Source organism: Polyodon spathula, chromosome 10, assembly GCF_017654505.1.
Source record: "Polyodon spathula isolate WHYD16114869_AA chromosome 10, ASM1765450v1, whole genome shotgun sequence".
NCBI lineage: Eukaryota > Metazoa > Chordata > Actinopteri > Acipenseriformes > Polyodontidae > Polyodon > Polyodon spathula.
In genome coordinates this window covers 1,682,271-1,699,310 of record NC_054543.1, presented here as the reverse complement: position 1 = coordinate 1,699,310, position 17,040 = coordinate 1,682,271, and the positions used below count along the sequence as shown (strand labels likewise).

The 17,040-nt window shown below is 34.2% G+C and overlaps 1 protein-coding gene across 4 annotated transcripts in view; it reads left to right on the top strand.

The window, feature by feature from the left end:
- The window catches only part of LOC121321706 (vesicle transport through interaction with t-SNAREs homolog 1A-like), a 109,881-nt gene that overhangs the window by 12,006 nt on the left and 80,835 nt on the right, over positions 1–17,040 (top strand). For 2 of the 4 annotated variants that reach the window (XM_041260779.1, XM_041260781.1), the window contains exons 4-6: positions 4,223–4,300; positions 9,309–9,329; positions 14,201–14,285. In XM_041260779.1, the coding sequence (XP_041116713.1) occupies positions 4,223–4,300; positions 9,309–9,329; positions 14,201–14,285 (184 nt within the window). The remainder of the gene's footprint in view (positions 1–4,222; positions 4,301–9,308; positions 9,330–14,200; positions 14,286–17,040) is intronic. The other 2 variants (XM_041260780.1, XM_041260782.1) reach the window with 1 other exon arrangement.

The following is a 17,040-nucleotide window of genomic DNA, read 5'->3' as shown; positions in this document are numbered from 1 at the left end:
TTTTTTCCATAAACTTCATGCATTCACTGTTTATGGATATATAACCAAATAATATCCGGCAGTGATTTACAACCATTTAGGCTACAGAGCCTTTGGCTTTTTTGTAACCAAAACAGGTGTATTTTTATACATCACTGTGAAGTAGCCTGTGAAACACAATTATTTTCTGTCTAAATGAACAGTGTTTATTTTTTCACCTAACATGTCCATTGTTAGTGGTATAAAAAGAAACTTGGACACCCATTTAGTGCTACTATATCTCTTCTGCATTGTGGATGGACTTGTGAACTCGGTAGATAGAGAAGTTCAATAAACACATGTTTGTTACTGCCAAACATTTTATATCAATATTTCAGTGTATGGACTGGCTCAGTGAGGGCATTATATTTTGTTGTTCTGCAGTGTTCCATTTTAATGCACAATAATTATTTAACCCTGGCTGCCAGAACAAAATCATTTGAATAACAAAGATGATGGGCAGTAAAAGGCACTTGCAGTGTTCTGAAGTAGAGACGCCACCAAAGACTAAGATGGCAGCTGACTGTACAATTGCTTACATTTGTCTTTATTTGATATGCATCAAACACAAAAAGAGCACTTACTTAATTGAACAACCTCTGCCAATTTGTTTGCTTTTTTGGTGAAATGAAGGAAAAACAAAAATAGTCTCGGTGTGATATTCCTGCACGCCGTGCAGTGTTTTAGCCCCCTGCCGTGATGAAGTGAATTATTAAAGAAGCAGTTCTGATACCACCGCCTGCTTAAAGGTCTCTGCTTTCTTTAATGCTGCACATTACCTCTGCCTGGATAGTCTGAAACTGCTGCTATTGAGATTTCAAATCCCGGCCTGTCATCCACATCACCTGGAGCTTGTTTTCTGAAAACATAGTCGTGTTTATGTGTGGGTTTTTTTTTAAGGTTTTTTTTTTTTTTTTTTTTATGAACAAAATAAAGTGGGTGTGGGTAGTTCAGGGAGTGAACTCTTATGTTAATTTTAAGAATAAATGAATTAACTTAATTGCACATGTTAGCAATAGTAACAGAGGACCCTGTTAAAAGGTGACACTTCATTTATTCACAAAAGGTCCAATCACTAAAACATGTACACATTTAAATGTTCATCTAATGACACAGCTGCTTAGCCTTAGTAGCAGGTTGCTGAATATCTGTGCAATTCATTGCTTTGTTTTTAACAAGCAAGTACACCTGGTACAATACACCAATGTGTGTCTGTTTAGAGTTGGAATTATTTATGCCACAATTCAATCCATTTATTAGAAAAATGTTATCATCGCCTACCTCCAAAATAAAATTTGTTAAAAAATGCTATTTTATCTTGTCTAAATGCAAAACATCTGCTCCTTATCCACTTACTGGTCACAGTAATGTGATGCACATTGCTTCCTCACATCCCTCGAGTAATTTTGCAGTAAAGAAGGACAATAATGTAATTACGTGCTTATACAGTATCAGAAAATAAATACCAAAAAGATTGTAACATATCTGGATTTATACTTGTGGTTCTACCTTCACACTCTTTATAATGGTTTAAAAGCAAAGTCCCTTTGCATTTTTTTTTAATAACAGTAATTAATAAGGGAGGGAAATGAACACTACATCGGGGAGAAGGAAAAAACATAGAGTTAAACCCAATAAAGCCTGACTTCTAAAGTCAGGAAAAAAAAGCTATTTCATCCAAAAGTTGTGACAAATAATGCAGTTATTGACCTGTTGGGTCCCTTCATTAATGTTGTGTCGCTGTTAGAAATTTGCAATGATAATGACTGTAAGAACAAGTAAAGGTATTTCCTTTTTAATAGGTGTATAATATGGTAATATAAAAACATTACACTTCCAATGTTTTAATTCTTAAGAGTATGAAGGACTAGTACCTGATTTTTACCCGATTTCCCAATAAACTATATGTGTGCGGAACAGATTTATTTAAGCAAAAACCAGAAACCTTGCTTATATATATATATATATATATATATATATATATATATATATATATATATATATTAATATAAATTACATAACACAAGGCCATCATAAAGGGCTAAGACTTGATACAGTAAGTATACAGGCTTTTCCTTCAAAATAAGCTGCTGACGTTTTAAACGGTAAAATGGTAATGGTATTTGGTTTAAGGTCCTGTACTGTATAACAGAGACAGATTTCAATCTCAACATCCTTTAACACTGCATTACTGCCTCTGGTGTCACGCTCTGGGTGATTTTATGGATAGGGTGGCCGTATTGCTCTACATTCACTGGAGCATGTCTAGGACATCTCAGCTTGTTTATTTAAACTCACATTGTAATGCGTTGTGGCACTTGGAATTCTGCTTTTTGTCCAGAAAATAGACAGGTATTTGAATGCATTGAAATGTGACTTCAGAATTCAGAACTGTCCCAAAGTGAGCCAGGAACCATATGGTCACCTTCCCAATTAACCTTGTCTGTTAAAATCTCTTAAGTACAATAAACGCATAGTGGAAAGAAGTCTGTGATACAACAGGGCTACAGGTGTTGGAGTGGCAGGATTTAGATCTGTAAATAGACGCTGTCTATTATTTTAATAATTAAATAGTTTAAGTGTGGCATGAATAGGTAATAGCCTTAGCAGTACCATTTCACTTAAGGGCACATTTATCAAGCTGTAAATCATTTGAGACACTTCTATTAAAACAGTCGTTCTTTGTTCCAGTCACTTCTTTTTTACTTTCAGAAGAATAAAGACCAGTATTTCCCATTGTTTGTTTTTTTTTTTTTTGATTGTTTGTTAAGCACTTAGGGCTTGCAGATCCTCAGCAATAACAAACTGGCAATTTAAGAATACTTAAAAAGCTCTTATTTATACCTTAAATTAAAAAAAAATAAAAACTACCCTGATTCTTCAAGCTACAGTTACCTGCAAGCCAGCATTTCCCTAAATTACTGGGGGCTCTTTAAGATGAAACCAGTAAAAAGGGGAATGTGTGGGTGTTTGCCCAGGAAAAAAAGATGGGAAAAGCTTGGGAAATAGTTTTATCTTTGTTTAACCAGAAAATGACCCAGACCAAAAATATATAGATTGTATCCTTGCCATACTTTACATATATGTTTCATGAAATTGCCTACCAAAAAAATGGCAATTATAACATTTAGCTTTTTTTAAAAGATGCTGCACAAGTAAGCTGCAGTCATATTGGAGCCAAAAATATTATTACGATGTTCACAAAAGTAGTACCTAGGACTTTCATTTAATTTTACTGTACACGCCTGTTATACCCTATAGTGTGCTTACTGCTATTTTAAGATGTTTATGCACGATTGAATGCATAATTTGTGCATGATAAAAAAAAAAAAAAAAACAACACACACTTGTGAACATTTTTGGTATAAAGTAGTTAGCAAGGTACATTTATTAACAGTTTTTTATTATTATTATTTCCGTTTTTTGATTTAGAAATATTATTGCTATATAAATCAGTTACTAGTAAGCACACTAGCCATGTATAATTGTAGTATAAAGATCAGTAATATTTACACACTCTTTGCTAATCAAATATGTCTAGTTGTCTAGTGCATGTAGCGTGGTTATTTCTGTATAGCATTTCAACACAAAGCTACTCTGGTTTTTTGCAAAATGTTTAATAAGCTAATCTTCTGTCACAAGAGAGACACATATTTTAATGCAATCAAGTCATCTCTTGGATTTACTGGCTGTAGTTGCTTCATGCTCCGATGTATGTGCCTCACCTTTAAACTCAGCATCACAGCCTGTAGTTTGGACACCACACTGTTTACTTAAAAACGGTTGTAAAAACAGCCCCAAATCTGATGCAGTGTCAATCAAATCCTGTAAATGAATTATTCTCTGTATACTCCTAGACACTCATTGGATGTAGAACAATAGCAAGCTGACAGCAGTGACATGTGTGGGACATGTTTTATCATAGCAATCTGGTATTCTTATACATACACATATATATATATATATATATATATATATATATATATATATATATATATATATATATATATATATATATATATATATATATATATTTTTTTTTTTTTTTATATTTCTGTATATTTTTTGTATATTTTTTTCCATTTGGTTTTTATTGCGCGAATGTAACAGCTATGTTTTTAGGGGGCTCCATTAGGGGGCTCCCGTGCTGAAGGATGCCTGGTTACTTCAAGCTCTACTTAGACTTTGTCGTCGTCTTTTTCAGAAAAGGTCACGCATCGCCTACAGTGACGAGGTGCGGGACGAGCTCCTGGGGGATGATGGGAATTCATCGGCGAGTCAGGTAGGACACTAATCATGTAGCCCTTGTGGGTGGCTCGAGGGTGAGGAAGGTCACGGGCACACAGGGCTTCTCAAGCTGCTCGCTAACCGTGTTTGCAGCAAGTCATGTGGAAGATATGCTGTTTAATGCAAAGCCGATGTGAATTAAGTTCCCAATGCTGGAGAGAAGATGCTTTGCCTTCCAATGCTACTCTCTGTCTGTGTTCTTCATTTCGGATTGCTCATTTTGTTGATGCAGCAATCCTTTTCTGTAATGCTTTTCGGTCTTGTGGACCAGATCTAATTATCTATCAAGCAAACTGAAAGTAGACCAGTAGAGCAGAAACCACAGAGTGGTTAAGTGTACACTTAATATCACTGATGAAAAAATAAGACATGGCAATGATGCGTATGATATATTTGGAAAAACAACAACAATTATAGTTTAAACTTTAAAACCCTTCTCAATTGTATGCTTAAATCAAAATGTTTTAAGGTACAATGTTTCTTGTAAAGTACTTTACCAAAGTATAAATACTAGTGCCTGTAATATGTCATAGGCACTGTAAATAAACCACTGGTGATTCAAACTGAGCCATTCAAAGAAATATTGCATTGCTAACTATGTTTCTGTTTTTGGAATTGAATACAGTAAGTGTTTGTGTATTGCTGTTGCAATTTTATTTTTGTAACAATTCTATTAGATATTCTACTTAAACAAAAAGCAGCTTTTCATGTATATGGTTAATACACATCACACACATATTAAAACTAGAATATAATTTTCTGCAGCCGAGCTGTCACAAATAAATATATATAATTGTATTTATTTATTTATTTATTTTATGATATCTGGCTTATTACCATTTCAGGAATAACCTTTTCACCACACATCTTACATGTGTATCATCAGCTGAAATATGTACTTGATATGCATATTCCCCATCAAATTATGGAGAAAAGGGATTAAGATGAGATTTAATAAGCTAGAATTTGGGGGGTTGGTTGGATCCCGGAACTGTCATAAATACAAAAAATAAAAACTAAAGGAAATCATTGTTTCAATCACAAATATAATCATTATCTGATAACTTTACTGTTAAACATAATATTGAAGATGTGTTTGCAATCTTTGAATTAAAAACAATAAAAAAAAACTTAATTTGTCTAAATTATGGATCAGTCATTACATTTTTTTTTCTTTAGAATTAGGATAATTGTCAAAATAAACACAAGAACCAAGAGACTCGCCTTTTAATATCCAAACATACTCTAAGAATGGTGTTTTTAATAAATGTTGCCTCTCTCTTTGACAAGCGTTACTGGCCATTCAGTGTTGGTGGGGTCTTTTGCTACACACATAGTGATCATTTCAAACCTAAATCTCTTATGAAAACTGCACATTCTCACCTTTTTTTAAAATCCAAAATCTAAGCTTTTAAAAAAAATACAGCATCAAAAGATCTTTGGCCACCAGGTGGTTAAACCATTTTCGGCTGGCAGACGAATAAAATCAACAGCTCAATCTTTTTATTTTTGCAGATGCCATATTTACCTCATTTCCATTTTAAAAACTTCTGGTGATAACGCCAGACTGGCTCTTGCTGTGTATGGAGTGTGCGAAACTTCACTTTTCATACAGCGAGCAGGGTGATGGAAGGGAGGGTAGGGGCAAGCTGCTCAATTTAATTCCTGAAGATCTAAAAGAGGTCAGGATTATTTCATACAGCCTCGGCAGAGCAGAGCATTACCAGAGACAAATCTGTTCGTTACATGCCAAGGATTTATAACAAAATAAATAGCCTTCATAAGTTCTGAAAACAGCATGTCTGCCCAGCGATAATGTGTAAAGGGTGTTTTAATAGAGTTCTGCATTTATTCGTTATCTGTATGCGGACAGAGGCAGAATTGGCGTTATCGCTCTTTTTTTTTTTTTTTTTTTTTTTTTAATAATTCGGTGTTTATCGTATCATGTGTTCCCACCTCTCTCTCACACACACACACACACACACACACACACACACACTCGCACTCGCACTCGCACTCGCACTCGCACACACACTGGGGCATGGTTTCGATTTCAGTCACAGCAGAAGGCTTGGCCACAAGAGATTCTGCTGGTTTGAACCGGCATGAAGCAGATTTAGCAGGCTACAAAGGAAGCAGATTAGCACTTGTATCAAATTCTGTATTGAATGAAAAAAAAATGACTTTGTTTGAACGTCCGCTGATTATCATAACAGAAAATTGCAGCGGTGGAAATCTGAATAGAGCCTGCAAATAAGGGGAAAACACAATTTGTTATTTCGTAACATTTTATAATGTATTGCATTCACGTTAATATCAATTCCAATAATACCTGGATATTGTTAATATTTATTAATACTCGACCTAGCAAAACACAACACAATAAAGAAAAAAAAAACATCATTAAAAAGCAGCAGCTCTAGAGCTTCTGCAAATCTTTCATGGAGACTTGAAATCGGCCAAGCAGCACAAACAAGATAGAACAGGTTTTGTTTGGACCCCATTGAAAACAGCCGCGGCACTGCAACTGATCGTTGGTTGTGGCGGGCTGGTGGGACACTAAATAGCCTGGTCTGTGGTGTAGTTTTAAACTTTGGCCCTTTTTAAGCAATGAAGTTATTGTAAAGGGTGATGACCTTAAAAAAAAAAAAAAAAAAAAAATCCCACAAGCATTGTTTTTTTTTTTTTACTGAAGAAAGGCGTTATTTATATTCTGTTCTATAGTAAGATTTTCTTAACTACGGGATTAGCCGCGGGCTTTCTAGTCCGGAGCTCTCCACTTACTGTTTCCGACTGTATTTTAAAATAAACATAATAATGGAATGTTAATATTACATTTTAGCAACACAACACCAGCACTGTATTAAATATACATTTTTAAACAATATAAAAAGAAGACTTAACTGGGTTATGTTGTATAGAATTCCTAAATTAGACAACTGGGTAACCTATTGCACTATTTTAAACTCATTCAAATACTTTTTTTTTTTTTTTTTTTTTTAAGAATTTGACATTCATTTTATTTGTTTGATTTATTTATTTGTGTTTACAAAGAATATTGATATTTTTACAATCACCAATCTGACAATATAGATTAACTCTTAAGATGTAAACAGTTGGCTGCATCTCCTACAGTTTTAAGTAAGACCCATTGGCATAATATTAACAGCTAACAGACAAATTCCAGGAATTTAGAGATTTTCATAAGAAAAAATAAACAGATATTTTCTGTTTAGCTTCCTTACTGATTTTTATTTAAGTATGAAATAAACTAAATCCTCCTGAATTTTTTTTTTTTATGAAACCCAATATTATGTCTGTGTTGTTACAGTATGTATTTGTATTAGAAATGACAAAAATAGAGACGAATAGCAAATAGCAACAAATGACTATTTTTTTTCTTTTCAACCTATCAATAAGATAGTTGGGTTTTTTTGGTGGTTGAATTCATAAATGAATATACACTTTGATTTGGCATATGTTTTTTTTTGTATGTGGTTTGTTAATATAATTATCAATATGGTTTATCAACTCCTTATTATAGTGCTTTCAAAGTACTGTCCTTTGTTAGTTATTCTCAAATTAAGGACCACTCTGCATAAAATCTGAAGTGCAGCAATAATTGAACATCAATTCATGAACCTTTGTCTGGATTGAGTTCATAATTTATGATCCAAGTCCTGCCTCTTTCTGATACATTAGCAAATTATAAAAATAGAAAATTCAAAATGACCAAACAGTACAAAGTAAGATGAGAAGAGGAGCTAATAATGGCCCTGAGCTTCCCCTTAGATCTGGTAACCTTTAATCTTTCAGAAAATGTAGATACTGTACAAAAAATACCTGCAACGACTGACAAATTAAGAAACGTGTGCTTCTCTCCTGCAAAATGTACATGTCTTGAAATAAATTAAAAGGATATTTTGCATTTTTTTAGTTTGCCGATAAAGCACATTGCTTAGAAGACTTGTAGATGTAGCATTATTAAATACATATGTGTTGACATGATCACACATTTAATGCAGCCTGATATTATGTTTTCTTATAATGTACAAGGGGTGAAATGTGAACAATAAAGCCAAGTTTGTGTGAGTGAACAAAGTGCATTGTTTAATCGATCTCATGAATTAACATTTTAGAATTCTAAATGATTGACACAAACGTACTGACGCATAGCTGGCTAAACAATATAGGTCTTTTGTAATGCAAAAACAGGGATAGTTTAATGTTGTTTTTAAATGTATTAATGGGCTTAATTGCATATTAGCAGAAGTAAGAAGTACTGTATTTTTTTGTTAAAGTAACATTGCCAGAAATAACCTGTAGTCTTTGGGAACTGCATTGCATAAAAATCTATTTATGTTAGCCACCATCTCTTCACTTTATATACAGTATTGTATGAACAAAAATAGAAATACTCTGGTGTTATTGTGTATCCTGGATAAATGAATATATATGTGTGTGTGTGTGTGTGTGTGTGTGTGTGTGTGTGTGTGTGTGTGTGTGTGTATATATATATATATTTTATATGAATATGAATTGCCAATGTAATACACTTAACTGTATAAACAAGCATGCATGTACACATTACACAAATACATCTGTAGTGATTGACTTCGACCCCATACCCATTCTGTACCAGTTCAGTATTTTAAAACTGAGCAGGATGATTCTTGTTTTCTCCTTTGCCATATTGAGTGCTGTGATGTGACTCTGATTTATTTTCCTTGATGATGGTACTTTAGATGTACTAAAAAAAAAAGAGAGTGAATTCCATTCCACTTTCTTTGTTTAAAGTGACAGCGCAAGAAGTGATCTTTGTTTGTTCAAAAACTCTGCATGAATCTGTGTTTAACTTCGTTTAATGTGTTTGTCTGTGATTTCTAAATGCTAAACATGCAAACAGATAAATCGTCAAGGTTAATTCTGTACCCTGCCGCTTGACTGATCTCTTTCCTGCCATGTCTTTCCTTTTTATCTTTCTCTGTGCGTTCTTGTTGCAGTTGATAAAGTTACGTGAAGAGGTAAGTACCTCCTTGCTACCTATTTTAGTCTGTCATTTCTTCAGAACCTCAATTTGAATTTTCTTTTAGCTGGAAACATCACCAGACTCCTTCCTCCTACGATTTTAACATAAATAAAAAGAAAAGTTTTCTTAAATGGTATAATCTACATCTTCACCATACAATCCTCAAACAGGACCATATATAATGTCAAATTGTTTTTTTATATATATTTATACACACAGACTATATTGCATCTTCTTGGTCATCCTTGGAAGCTTAAATAAAAATGATATGTTTTGAATTGTATTATTATCAACAAAAATAATTCAAACACCTTATAAATTGTATGATTTTCTCTCCGGTATTTCCTGAAAGTAGCAAACTCTACACAATATTATTTTTTAAAGTGACACACACTACAGATTTAAACATACGTTCAAACACATACAAAAAAAAAACCCAACAATCTACTTTTTACAGTAATACAAGATGAATTGCATTTCTGTAACTAAAATGCATTAGTTGTAGTATTTTTATTTATTTATTTATTTGCAAGAATAAAATTGACTACTTTCAACATCCACAATAACAGTTCCATTTATATAGCATCCTTCATGTGCAAGCATCCCAGGGTAATGTATTAATATGATTAATGTATTAATATGGCTATTAATCATTCATTATTGATCAATTATAACCTGGTTTGGTTAACACATATTCTGAACATATCTGTCTTGTGAAAAAAATGCTAATCTTTATTTATGCAAACAAATGTCCAGATATTTTTTACCGATAGTTTTTGAAGCGCTACCCATGTCTACTGATCTACTTTATTTTTTGGGAAATGTTTTTTAATGCAGTTAATACCAGAGGGGTAGCTGGCTGATGGTGTGTATCAAACTAGTCTTGGCTAGAGCAGGGTCATAGGCTATCTGCACCATTGCACAGCAGAGACCCCTTTCACTTTACCATTCAGTCATACAAATAGTTACATTGCAGAAGCCAGTTATATCAGAATATCTAGTGTTGGTAAAACAACATGTCTCAAAGCTGCTCTACTTCTATCTCCTTAACTCATAATAATACACAATGTAGTATCCCTTTTATACAGTGGACCATTGAACTCACAATTACAGGTCTCTGCAGATGGAGGAATATTTGTATAAATCACTGAATCACATCTTTATATTGTTTTTCAACACCAGTAAGATAAACAGTGTTGTTACGTGATAATAGTAGAATAATAGAATTTTATATATAAAAAGGCACCATGTATGCTTTAGTTGATAGTTAATATTTTTGTATAATAGTGACAAAAATAAAATACTACAAAAAATATTATTATTATTATTATTATTATTATTATTATTATTATTATTATTATTATTATTCCAACAGAATAATCCTACCATTGATAATTTTTGGACTTTTTAGTTTAGCAAAACAGCAAGCTGAATGTACTGCTGTAACGTACAGTACTGGGTGCAAAGATTTCAAAATCAAATGTCTGCCTCTTATTAGTATTGCAACATTATCACTGGTCCCACTTTTTTGTTGAAGGTTGTCCTTCTTTGCTTGTTTTTTTATACCGGTATTTGCATTTAAGATATATCTAATACAAGCTGTCCTATACATGCAGGATATTCACAGTATTTCTTCCTGGACTGTATCATGTCCTGTGCTATAGGGAGCAGAGTCTAATTGCAGCTAGAGAACTGGTGGGACTGAGTGTCAGCACAGCGAGTGGTTTGATAATAGGACGCGGCAGCACTCTTGCTGCTACAGCGTTGTCTTTGAAAAATCAGCACATTCCAAATTTAAGTTTCAAATTTACGCAAGGACCTAAAAGAAAGGGTCTTTGTTTAGAAACCTTAGTTAGAACTCCTTTACTGCATAGCAGTTCCATTGCTTTTAATTCATATTGTTTATCAATTTGTTGACATTGATTGTATAGTATTTATTTTTTAAAGCAAAGGCTTACTTAATTATTTTGTTTAGATTTAAAACAGCACTTCCTCTGGTTGTATTTCCATCAAAGCTTTTGAGCTTCTCTACGCTTAGATCTCTTTTGAAAAACTATATTTTTTCTACTGAAAAACATGTTTAAATATTTAGCACCAGCATCTTCAGCTGTTTGACACTTGTAATTCCTTATCTTACAAGTTCCAAACAAACCCTGAGAAGATCACATAGTTGGGATGAATCATAACTGTCATCATTATTCAGTTTGACGCTCTCGCTCATTGAAATAATAAGGAATCTTCTGTACTTTTAAAAACTGTTATATTAACCACTGCTTGAGATATATATATATATATATATATATATATATATATATATATATATATATAGATAGATAGATAGATAGATAGATAGATAGATAGATAGATAGATAGTTGGCTTCATTAATGCCTACTGCTGGACTAAAAAAAAAAAAAAAAAAAAAAGTTTTCAAAACAAAGGTCTTCCTCAGAACAAATATCTGAAAGGCAGATGTTAAAAGGATAATTTTCTATTGGACTTCAGTGGCAAGTCCATATTAATCTTGTCTTATTTGCAGTGAAGCCTGACGTGGATCATTTAAAAAGTTTCTTGCTCTTCCTAAAAGTCCTGTTTCGTTTTGTCAAAAGGTCCATACAAAGAAAGTTTCCTGATTAGAACAGCAGTCTTGGTCCAGGTAGTGGTGATTGTGAAGGAGGTGGTTGCCTGGTTTGTGTTTATCATTTAGGACAGGTGAATTTTAACACTTATCCCTGGGGCTTTGTGATTTTATGAAATCAATCCTGTGCCTGAAGTCATTTTCAAGCAAAACTTAAAACATTTTTTTTTTGTTACCTTTGCTTTTCTGCGTTATTTTGCAAAAACACATCTTAAATAAACCAAGAGGCAGCTGTTGTATATTTAGTAACATTATCCTTTTTTTTTTTTTTTTTTTTTTTGTACCCCTGTTAATTTACTTCAGGCTAATTCGGCCCGTCCTGCATCTCTATCATTATTCATTATTATAGAATCCGTATTGCTTCCTTGACCTTTACATCAGGTTCTGTCGATGCCCATCTGAGCGTATTGTTCTAATGATTCCCCCCCCCCCCCCCCCCCCCCCCCAAAAAAAAAAAAAAAGAAAGAGAAAGACAGACAGAAATTCAAGGAAAGCTTTGAAGTGGCTTTCGCTGCTGCAGTCGGCTGGCCGCCTCTCCGAGATGTGTCACCTTTGCCGAGAGGGAATAGGGAAATCACGTTTCGAATGGTAATGATAACATACTAATCACTTGAATTCTTTGAAGATGGGAGCGAGATACTCTGTCAGTATCCCTGGCTGCTAGTGCTCCAAGGCACACAGGCATCATGGTCTAGGTGTATTAGCTTAAGCGTGCATGTCAATACAGCCTGCATCTTCCCAGATCCATAGGGGCTCATTAGAGAGAGACAGCTCGTTTTCCCTATGTGTACGCACCCCCCTTTTTTAAACTATTAAAAAGTATTTCTGCAATTTTAAATGGCATCTGTCAACGGTGAAAAAAAAAAAAAGGTTCAGAGAAGGTTGTTTTTCTTTTTGATTGCCAAACTTTGAAACTGGTTTTGAAAAGTGAAGTTGTCTTTTTTTTTTTTTCCTTGGAGTGATTAGTTTGTACATCTTTTGACAGCTTAACTCGAACTAGGCTTGTGGTTATTTTCCTTTTTAATGTGAAAGAAAATGTGAATACATCCTCACAAGAATAGTTACTTAAAAAAAAAACAAAAAAGAAAAAGAGGACATGTCTTAGCTTAGGATAGCTGTCCAAAGAATCAGTTTGTTTAAAAAAAAATATCCGATTTAATAAAGGAAAAAAACAACATTTATACACTAGAAATGAATACACAAAAAATACAGAATAAAGTATCAAATAAAAGAGCATATTTTGTGAACTTAGCAATTACAACAGTATGAAGAAAACTTGTGTGTTTTATTGCACTCTCAATACCTGCTCTCTCGCTTATACAGAGTACTCTGCACTATCAAATCAATCTTAAATGGCAGCATCACTCCTGTTATATATCATTCTCTTCTCATGTTGGCTTTGTCCCGACCATCGGATCAGATGTTTATTGAGTAGCACTTATTGGGATTCACTTCCCTTCTGGGTTTAGACTTTTTTAAAGCAAAACAATGAACTTAGTAACCATTGTTATACTTTAAAGACATAAACATAACATTTACCCTGTTGTCAAAAAAGATTTCTGAACTAAATAATCCATTTTATATGGTACGCTAAAACAAAAAAATATTTTTATTTTTTTATTTTTTAAATGTAGCCGTGTCTAGTTAAATGCTGCTTACAATTGACGCCTTGGCTACTCGTTAGATTTTCAAATGAATATCTAAATATGTTGCTGTACATACAAATTGATTGAGAACATTTTAGAATATTTAGCATGTAAGTATTTTCAAAAATATATATATATATTAAAAATATATATATATTTTATATATATAATATATATATATATATATATATATATATATATATATATATATATATATATATATGCCTATGCGTTTGTATCTCAGTGAATCAGCAAACTAGTGTTAGATAATGAACCAGGGGTTGTGATCACGTTAGCATACAAAGTGCAGAGACAGATTCCAATCTAATAGAAGAAAACTGTTATGGAATATGAATAATAGTAAATGAGCAATGTATCATTGTTACTGGTACAGATTGGTAAAGAAAAAGCAAAAAAACATAAAATTGCTATACAACCTTTTTTTTTTGTATGCTAATCAGACAACGAACACTCCTAAGATTGTATTACTCATGATGACACGGTTATTTAGATGAAGCTGTTCGAATATAGATCTGCATTAATGAGTGTTTTTCATCTGTTGCAATCTTTGTTTTCTGTTTCAGAGAGCACATCTGTTGGATAACGCTGAAAAGCTGGAAAGGTCATCCCGAAGACTAGAAGCTGGCTACCAGATAGCTGTGGAAACTGGTAAGCATTCCAGATAGCTGTGGAAACTGGTAAGCATTCTCAGTGCCAGCAAATTGTCTTGCTTATGCACAGCAGTGTTGGCGACAGATGACATTTCAGGGGTACATCAAAGGAGCACCACAGACAGTTGCTCGAGATGTGGTTTTACATGTAACACACACACACACAAATGCAAGAATCTGCTGAAAAACAAGCTTTATCCATATGCTTGGTTCAACATTCCAATAGCAGTAACTTTCATGTTGTTTTTAACCAGCATTAAAGCTTCCTCTGTGTTAAAACCAATGCAACATTTTAGGCCAAAAAATTAATACGTTCACCTTCTAAACAATTTAAAAAGAAGACTGTAATGATTTAAAGATGATATCTGTTACTATACTGTCACCACATTGTTGATGCTTAGGGTGTTCCTTGGAGAGATATATGAAAGATCATTCTTGTGAAAACTTTTCCTTGCTTGTACTCTGGTTAGAATAAGCTTGTCAGTCTGTCGTTCTTTTTTTTTTTTTAGTCAGCAGACTTAATAGTTTAAGTGGAAGTAGGACCCCAGAGATGGTTTCCACCATAGAAACATACCTTAAAATGGCTGCTGATGACAAGCATGTGTTAAAGATTATATACATGTGTTGTGAAAAAACTGATATTTTGCCTTGATAACTGATAAATGTGTACTTTCCATGAACACTGGATATTTCTCTTGTTAAAGCTGTGGTAGCTCAGCCTCCTGTTGTTCAGTTGAACATCCCATATCCAGTATGTTTACTCAACCTAAACATCAGTAGAGGTGAAGGTGAAAGTCTTCTCCTCCATGTTGGGTTGCAGGTGGTCCCGCAGTGCACTCTGTGGTTGACAAAATGTACATAATAGGTTCAGACCAAGATGGAAGAGAAGGCTGGTCAATTGTGTTGTACGCCCAGACTTTTGGGGGAAAAAAAAAATCTAAAAATTAAATTGCACAATTACAAAAGGTGCAATAAAAATGGTATTGAAGCTTTTATTTTCTGAAGATCATTTTTCCATAGTGACCAAACTAAACATCTCAGCTTCTGTACTTTCCAGCCAGTTTGAACCCAGAATTCCTTTCGGTCCACAGCTGTTGTCGCTTGACTGTACAGCCTGTGTTTTCTTACATAAACAACATAAACACACATGAACATAAGCTGCCAGGCGGCTAAGAGAGAAGAGTGAACACAAACATTTGGCCTTTTGTTTGAATCCGTGGCAGGAAAGAAACAAGCTTTGCTTATTGGAGGCCTTCCTGTGGGCTGATGTCAAGCAATGCTCAGAAACTCCTGATGAAAATACTAAAGTTGGGGTACGGTTTCTTTGCATTGTCACATCTTTGGTGACCAAGCTACACCCACACCAAACACCTATCGTTGTTAACTTATTCATTGCAGTCTTGGTTATCAAATGTTGTGAGCAGTAAATCGACCCCTGCTATCCGTAGTGCCCTTTTGCGAATATCCAGCAATATGATTGGGAGTAGACCAGTAGGGCAGCTGGGCTCATGCATAGACTTGATCTGAAAATGAAATACCTCATTAGGAATTGATTTCAAGCAGTTTAGATAAGCAGTGAGAGCCTTCGCTTGGCCCTGGAGGCATTGGCTCCTGAAAGTTCACTCAGTGCCAGGTACAGAACAGCTCAACAGGCCATCAACTTTATTAGTGCAGAGATAAGCTGATTAAGCCTTGTCAATCAGAGGTGCCAGTAGCTCAATTGAGAGCCCCCTCTTTTTTTGTGATAAATCATTGAAGCGACCAACAAAGCTATAGATGTGCGCTAAGCAGCCCTGCAGTTGTCACCAAGCAGAACGCAAGGGCCCTATGATGATGTGACGACTATATTAAAGAGTACATCAGTTTGTTCAGAGCGTTTTGATTTTTGCAGTGGTATTAAGAGAGGGGAGCATCGTTGGTACAGCTTTACTGGAAAGCAAAGTGCGTTACAATAAAAAAAATAAATAAAAGTTCCTTTTGAAGCCTACCATAGCTTTGAGCCTTGCTGTGTCAGTCAATGGGTGCTCAAGTGTCCCTGTAACTGGTACGCTCTGATCCTTATCCCATCCTCTACCCACCCCAAGTACTGATAAATAAAAATAAGCTGCCGAAATGTAGGCTTGATGGACTGTATTTTGATTATTTGAAAGCAGTGTCGTTCTGTACGTATTTGTAGACAACGGATGTAAAAACAAAACACAAAAAGTTACATTTGTTCATGTAGGTTGTGATACAACTGTGAGCCTCATATATAATGCACACCAGGTATATAACGTGCCAGAATGGTTCTAAAATATATACATGTATAACAAAATCCCATATTAACTTGGCTGCCTGTTTAGATTTGTATGCTCACTTGGTGGTATAATAGTGCATTGTTTTATTATTCTGGGTTTAGTGCTCGTCCCCTGCTAATGAAAGGCAGTTGTGCTTTCTATTTCTTTCTATCTTGTTTGCTCTGTGCATGTAGATTAACCCTCGGTACTCGAGATATTGGAGAGAACCATCGACATTCTGTATCATAAGTAAACAAGAGGATCGCTTTCTGAAGTGATTAATAATATACATCCTCCCTACAAATCATCGTAAGTGATCATTTGTGAAAATAGGATGGCACAGATTGTTACTGATGGCCTGAAGCCCTTTCAACAAAGAGAAAGAAGCCAAGCAAGCATCATGTAACTTTGATATTGAGTTAACTAAAGTCATGCCATTTATTCTATAATAACATGTAGTGTAGTGTCAATTATTAA